At 43.3% G+C, this 8,040-nt stretch overlaps 1 protein-coding gene across 4 annotated transcripts in view; it reads right to left on the bottom strand.

Annotated features, from left to right (window-relative positions):
* Zkscan5 (zinc finger with KRAB and SCAN domains 5) overlaps positions 1–8,040 on the bottom strand; it is a 20,867-nt gene that overhangs the window by 7,394 nt on the left and 5,433 nt on the right. Inside the window, exons 2-5 of one of the 4 annotated variants that reach the window (XM_031338724.1) lie at positions 7,580–7,712; positions 2,595–2,677; positions 1,795–1,930; positions 853–882 (exon numbers count right to left, since the gene is read on the bottom strand). In XM_031338724.1, the coding sequence (XP_031194584.1) occupies positions 853–882; positions 1,795–1,930; positions 2,595–2,677; positions 7,580–7,712 (382 nt within the window). Of the gene's footprint in view, positions 1–852; positions 883–1,794; positions 1,931–2,594; positions 2,678–7,579; positions 7,726–8,040 lie in introns of all 4 variants that reach the window. The other 3 variants (XM_031338726.1, XM_031338727.1, XM_031338725.1) reach the window with 3 other exon arrangements.

The following is an 8,040-nucleotide window of genomic DNA, read 5'->3' as shown; positions in this document are numbered from 1 at the left end:
AGCTCACAGTCATCAGTAAAGCTACAGTGTACCCATATACATAAAATAAATAAATAAAATAAATCTTTAAAAAAAAAAAAGAATTACCCATTTTGGGTTGGACAAGAGAAATGGCTTGGTGATTATGCAAAGGACTGGAGATTGGATCCAAGCCTCCACATCAGGTGGCTCACAACTACTTGTAACTAAACTCAGTGGGGATGAGAACCCCTCTTCTGGCACCAGGCATGCACATGGTTCACATACATACATACATACATGCATTCAAACACAAACATATAATTTAAAGAAATATTACTGCCCAAATTTTGCATCACTGAGTGTGGTGGTAGCCACTTTAGGAGTCAGAGAGGCCAATTCCTGTCAGTTTGAAGGCAGCATGATATACACAGTGAATTCCAGGCCAGCTACAGTTACACAGGGAGACCCTATTTGGAAAACAAAAACAAAACAAAACCCACAAAATAACTACAGCAACAACAAAAATTAGCATCTTCTAAATTGTAAAACTGGGTTTATTAACTCCAGCATTTGGAAGGCTGAAAGCAGGAGGGCCAGGAATTCAAGGCTACTTGGGTACACGTACTGAGACTGTCTCAAAAAACCAGAAACAGGCAGAAGAGAGCTCAGTAGCTAAGAGTTGCTCTTACAGGGGGCTGAGTTGTGAGCACATGGTGATTTACAATTATCTATAACTCCAGCTCCAGGAGATCTAACACCCTCTTCTGGCCCCCATAGGCACCCAGCATGCACATGGTACATACATACAAGCAAAACACACATATAAAATAAAATAATCTCATAGAATAAAAACAGGGCTGGTAACTTGACTCATCAGATAAAGTCACTTGCCTTGCAGGCCTGACAGTCTTAGGTCGATCCCTGTAACAAACATAAAGGTGGATAAACACAAATGATTCAAAGTTGTCCTTTGCCAGGTGTGATAGCTCACACCTTTAATTCCAGCATTTGGGAGGCAGAAGCAGGTGGATCTCTGTGACTTTGAAGCCAGCCTGGTCTACAAAGCAAGTCCAGGCCAACCAGAGCTATGAAGTGAGATCCTGGTCTCAAAAGAAATTGTCCTTTGATCTCTATACAATAGTATGCAAACACATCAGGCATATACACAATAATAAACAAGTAAGTAAAAAAAAATGTAAAAACTATCTCCCTCATACTGATAGTCTTAGTCACACCCTTATTAAGCTAGAAATATCTGCAAAAACATGTTGATTTACTTTCATAGATTATAAGGTAAAGGAACCAGAGAGCTGGCTCAGTAGTTAAGAGCATTGGCTGCTCTTGCAGAGGACCCAGGTTTGATTCCCAGCAACCACGTGGTAACTCATAACCATCTCCAGTTCCAGAGGTTTCAACACTCTCTTCTGGCCTTGTGGACATCAGGCACACATGGTGCACACACATGGTGCACACACATGGTGCACACACATGAAGGCAAGCACTCATACATACAAAACAAAATTTAAAAATTTTTCAAACGATTATAAAGTAAAGCTATAGTCAGGGGCTGGAAAAGATGGCTCAGCGGTTTAAGAGCACTGATTATTCTTTCAGAAGTCCTGAGTTCTATTCCCAGCAACCACATGGATGGCTCACAACCAACTATAATGGGATACAATGACCTCCTGTGGTGGGTCTAAAGACAGCTACAGTGTACTCATATACATAAAATAAATTTTAAATAAACATGCATGGGTGAAGGACATGCAACACAAACTCTTTACAAGGTAACAAAACCAGTGAGTCCTCCCCATGCAGGCTGACAATTCTTACCCACAGGAGCGGTACTCTCATGATCCTCCTTTCTGCCATCCCTACTAAGAGACTTCTGGGACTGGTCCAAATGTCCCCATTCCTCCAGGATGAAGGACACAGCCACATCAGCCACATCTTCAATTTTCACCAACTTCTGAAATGGGAGATCTCTGCTAAATTCCCACTCCCTGTGTGCAAATGAGGGCAATCTGCAGTGAGGGCAATACCTGGGAGTACTAAGTCAGAAACCAGGGGAGAGACTGTGTACCCAAAGGGCAGGTATTAAGCAGAAAGGAAAAGGACTGAGGGAATGAATGGAAGGTATCAACTACAGATAGGCCCAGCAGCTAGTTAAATACATCTGCTAAACATGGTGTCACAACCTAGAATCTCCAGGCAAGTGAATCTCAATGAGGGACTGTCTAGATCAAGTCAGCATGTGGACAACCCTGTGAGGAATCTTTTCTTAATTAAGGGAATAATTCAGGAAGACCCAACCTACTGTGGTTGGTACCATTCCCTAGGTTAGGTTCCTAGATTGAGTAAGAGGAGAGAAAGAGAGTTAAGTGGGTACCCACTTACTTCTCTCTGGTCTGGATTGTGGGTATAATGTGACAGATGACCACCTGTCTCAAGTTCTTGCCACTCTGACTTCTGTGATTCACTGAGACCTAAAGGGAGCTAAAATAAGCCCTTTCTTCCATAAGCTGTGTTCGTCAAGGTATTCTCACAGTAACCAGTAACAGAACTAGGACAGAAGGGGATGGAGGCTGACAAGGGTATGGGTTCTCATGGAGGGCAGAGGAGTGCTAGCTCACCTGGGGCCCAGCTGAGAGGAGTGAATCTGTCAGCTCCTGGTTGTCCTTCAGGGGAACAGAAGGGACCTGGGGAACAGGAAGGGCTGAGCATGGAGAAAAGAAGTAAGTGAGAGTATCTGGTCAGGTTTGCAGTGCCATCATGCCCCTCCTTTGCCTGAGGACCTGAGGCACCCAAGCTAAGTTCACCCTGGCTCTCAGGATCCTCTCCATTCTGGGCCTATGCTCCCCTCTCCTTTATATTCCCTCTCTTCCAAAACACCAGACCAGCTGGGCATGATGGTCCTTTGCCTTTAATCCTAGTGCTCAAGAGACAGAGGCCAGTGGATATCTGAGATAGAAGCCAACTGGGGACACTTAGTGAGACACCCCAACCCCACCCCAACCCCCAGCTCTTCCGTCTAGAAACAAAATCTCTCAGTCTCCTCCTTTGGTCAAGCTAATTCCTGCTGGGCCATCCCTCAGTAACAGAGGCATTCAACTATGCTTAGGGGAAATCTGTATCTCCCGGAGTTTCACAGGCTTTTAATGTGCTAAAAGTCACCTTCAGATCTCAGTATAGGGCAGATTCTGTCTTACTCTAACGCCTGGACTAACCAGATCCTACTGCCTCAGCTTCCCAAGTTGCTGATACCACAGGTATGTGCCACTGTGCCCAGCAATATAGACTGGTCTATTGACAAGGTCTAATGAACACAATTTAGTTTTTGAGTTTTCTTACTAACCATCTTAAAAGGATTTTAAGAGAAGGATTAAAGCCAAGCATGGCTATACACACCCTTTAATACCAGCACTTAGAAGACAGAAGTAGGCAGGAGGATCTCGGTGAGTTCAAGGCCTAACTAGTTGACATAGTGAATTCCAATACAGCTACAACAGAGCTACATAATGAGACTGTCTCAAAAACAGAGGGGGGGGGAAGAGGGGAAGTTGTACAATATTTATATTGAGGCTTCCTAAAGAACAAAAAGCAAACTGTTTTACAACTAGAATGATACTTATCACATGTAAAAAAAATTTTAAGATTTATTTTTATTTTATATGTATAGGTATGGTACCTCCACACCACATGCATGCACAGCCCACAGAGGTCAGAAGAGGGCATCAGATCCTCTTGGAATTAGAGTTACAGACAGTTGTAAACTGCCATGTGGATCCTGGGAAACAAACCTGGATCCTCTGGAAAGAGAGCAACCAGCTGACTCTTAGCCACGTCAGCCCCGTATGTAATCATTTCTATGCTCGGGGGCTGACGGGATGGCTCAGCGGGTAAGAGCACTGACTGCTCTTCCAAAGGTCCTGAGTTCAGATCCCAGCAACCACATGGTGGCTCACAAACACCCGTAATGAGATCTGACGCCCTCTTCTGGTGTGTCTGAAGACAGCTATAGTATATTATGCCGGAGCGAGCGGGGCTGGCAGAGGTGCTTGAGTTCAATTCCCTGCAGCCACACACATGATAGCTCACAGCCATCTGTACAGCTACAGTGTAAATAAATAAATAAATTATTTACTTATAGTATAAGTAAATAAATAAATCTTTTAAAAATAATAACTAATAATAATTAATTTTTTAAAAAATTAATAATAATCTATGTTTGATCTCAGTACAAGGTTGACAAATGATTTACCATGAATGTCCATACTGACACTGCTAGCAATCCATTTCCTCATCATTGTTATTAAGCATTATTCATTCACCATTCCTGGCAAGGCCACAAGAGACTACAATGGTAAGAATGGAAGGGCACTGGATACTGCTCTGTTAACTTGACACAAGCTGGGTTTCATCTAGGAAGAAGGACTCTTAATTGAGAGAATGCCTCCATAAGCAAGACTATAGGGTATTTCTTGACTGGTGACTGAAGCAAGATGGCCTGGGCCACTGTGGGCAGTGCCACCCCTGGCCTGGTGGTCCTAGGTGCCATAAGAAGACAGGCTGAATAAGCCACGAAGGGCAAGCCAGCAAACAGCACTCCTGCTGAGCAACAGCAGCAGCTCTTGCTTCCAGGTTCCTGCCTTGAGTTCTTGGCCAGACTTCTCTGGACAATGGACTACAGGCTATAAGATGAAATAAACCCTTTCCTCCCCAAGTTGGTTTTGCCTATGGTGTTTCATCACAGCAAGAGAAAGCTAATTAAAACAAGAAATTGGGCTGGGTGATGGTAGTGCACGGCTTTATTCCCAGCACTTGAGAGGCAGAAGCAGGAAGATCTCTGTGAGTTCAAGGCCAGTCTGGTCTACAGAGAGAGTTGTAGGACAGCCAAAGCAACACAGTGAGACCCCATCTTGAAAAACAAAACAATTGCTAGGTGGTGCTGGTGCATGCCTTTAATCCCAGCACTTGGGAGGCAGAGGCAGGTGGATTTCTGAGTTCGAGGCCAGTCTGGTCTACAGAGAGAGTTCCAGGACAGCCAAGGCTACACAGAGAAACCCTGTCTCAAAAAAAACAACAACAACAAAAAAAAAAAAAAAAAAAAAAAAAAAAGAAAACAAGCAAGCAAACAAACAAACAAAAAACCCAAAACAACAACAACTAAAATCCCCCAAACCAAGAAATCAGTACCAGGAGGAGGGTACTGATGTGACAGACCTGACCATGTTAAAAGGACTATGGCATTCTTGGTCAGTATTGAACCATTTAGCACAAAGAACTTTCTAAAGTGATGTTTGCCAACAAGATCTTGGACCATGCCATTATTCCAAAAGGACAGTATTGCATAATACTGATCTTTAGGGCTAGAGAGATGGCTCAGCAATTAAGAGCACTGACTCTTCCAGAGGTCCTGAGTTCAATTCCCAGGACTACATGGTAGCTTACAACCATCTATAATGGGATTTAATGCCCTCTTCTCACCAGAGGAGAAGGACAGTGCACTCACATACAAAAATAAATAAATAAATCTTTAAAAAAGATTTAAGTAATCTTTTTTTTGAGACAAGGTTTCTCTGTGTAACCCTGGCTGTCCTGGAACTAACTCTGTAGACCAGGCTGGCCTCGAACTCAGAAATCCGCCTGCCTCTGCCTCCCAAATGCTGGGATTAAAGGCGTGTGCCACCACTGCCCAGCAATTTAAGTAATCTTTAATCTGTTATGATATTTGCATGTCAAAGTATACTGCCTACAAAGTGAGTAGATTTTTACTAAAGTGTCTTAAAATTTTGGGGTTTTGTAGAGATCTGGGAGGCTGGGGATGAAGCTCGTTAGTAGAAAGTTTGCCTATATATATTAGGTCCTTGGGTTCCATCCCTAGCATCACAGGCACCAAACATGGTAGCACATGCCTGCAATCTCAGCATTTTTAGAGGTAGTGACAGAATTGGCAATACAAGTCATCATTGGTTAATAGTGAGTTTGAGGGCTGGAGAGATGGCTCAGCCATTAAAAGCATTGACTACTCTTCTGAAGGTCCTGAGTTCAAATCCTAGCAACCACATGGTGGCTCACAACCATCCATAATGAGATCTGACGCCCTCTTCTGGTGTGTCTGAAGACAGCTATAGTGTACTTAGATATAATAATGAATAAATCTTTAAAAATAAAAATTAAAATTAAAAAAATTTAAAAAAAAAATAGTGAGTTTGAGGCCAGCTATAGACCCTATCTACAAACAAACAAACATGGTATGGGGCTATAGAGATGACTCAATGGCTAAAAACACATACTGTTCTTGTAGAGGACCAGAGTTCAGTTCCCAGCACCCACATCAGGCAGCTCACAATCACCTATAATTGAATGCCTTTTCTGACCTCTGCAGGTAATGCATGCATATGGTGTACATGCAAGGAAAACATTCATACATTAAAAAAAAAACTTTTAAAACTCTATAGTCCCTATACTTGTTTCAGGAAATATTAAAAAATATTTAAAAATATTAAATAAGGAAATATTAAAAAAGAACCACCATATTCCTGCTCCATCCAGCTACTCTCTGCCCGTCAACTCTCTGGGGGTCCAGAGCTCCTGAGTTCCCTTCGCTACCACACCAGCCCCACAAAACAACAATCCACTCCACCTACCACCACAAAACCCAGCAACCCAGTAAAAACAAAACTCTAGAAGCTTATAATTAACAAGTCAGATTTATATATCAATAAGTTCTCAATTCACAAGATGCCAACATAATAATTTTAGAACCAACTAATAATGATAAAAGCTGCCCACCTAGATCACACAAATTATCCCACTTATTCTATCCTTTATGATATCATCTCTACCCGTGGTTATTTAACACCAAGCAGAATCTGCATCTTCCTGTCCATCAGTCTTGCACCTCTCTTTCTCCCTTCCCTTCTCTCTCTCTCTCTCTCTCTCTCTCTCTCTCTCTCTCTCTCTCTTTCTCTCTCTCTCTCTCTCTCTCTCTCTCATCCTTTCTACCTCTCCAACTCTTAGCTCCGCCTCCCTTTTCTCTGTCCAATCTCCGGCGGCACTAATATTTAAATAGACTGGACAAGGAAAATCCTGCCACATATACTTAGCGACATCACCTTCATTATCACTTTTGTCATACTTCTGCTTTTGGAGAGGGTGCTGGAAATGAAATGGAACTAAGGGCAAACTCTACCACCGGGCTATAATACCCTGTCCCTATTATAGCTTTCTTAGTTTTATTTTGTATTATTTGTATTTGAGACAGAGTCTCAAGCAGCCCAGCCTCAAACTTGCTACATAGCCACGACAACCTTGCCGCTCCTCCTGCCTCTACCTCCTGTGTTGGGATTACAGGTGTGCTTCACACCTGGTTAATGGGGTACTGTGATGAAACCCAGAACTTGCACTCTAGGCAAGCACACTGCCAGTGGAACCATATTCCCAATGCCCTTTCCTGGATTTAGAATGAAAGTGTAATATAGTCTCAGTCCTTTCAGGGGAGCCCCCTGCCCATACTCCAAGCCCTCCTTGCCCACATGACCAGACCCCCCTCCCCTCCCCCCCCCCTTCTTCTAGTCACACTGACTGCTGACTGCACTGAGTGGTTGAGCCTCACCATTTTCCTCCAGAAGATTCTGTGGCTCTTGATCAGGCTGGGCCTCCACAGGCAGAAACTGGTGACTGAAGGACTCCTGGGTGGCTCCCGGTGGCACCATCTTCTGAGGAAGTACTTCAGGACCCGTGGCTATCTAACAACCACAACTACAACCAATCAGCAAGATTATAGATGGGGATGGGAGAGAACCCATTAGAGTCCACTAGACTGCCGCCTGTCCCCTGGCCCAATATTCAACTTGTGTCTACAATAAGCCAATTAAGTAGCAGTTTAACAATTATGGTTTATTCCTACTGGAAAAAGACTTCCATAAGAGATACCCACATGCAAATACTTCATTATGAACTCCACCTTACATGGGAAAGAAACACAGCTATAAGACAGAACAGACAACACTTGGGAGGCAGAGGCAGGTAGATTTCTGAGTTCGAGGCCAGCCTGGTCTACAGAGTGAGTTCTAG

Source organism: Mastomys coucha, unplaced genomic scaffold (genome assembly GCF_008632895.1).
Source record: "Mastomys coucha isolate ucsf_1 unplaced genomic scaffold, UCSF_Mcou_1 pScaffold22, whole genome shotgun sequence".
NCBI lineage: Eukaryota > Metazoa > Chordata > Mammalia > Rodentia > Muridae > Mastomys > Mastomys coucha.
This window is presented reverse-complemented; position numbering and strand designations above follow the sequence as displayed.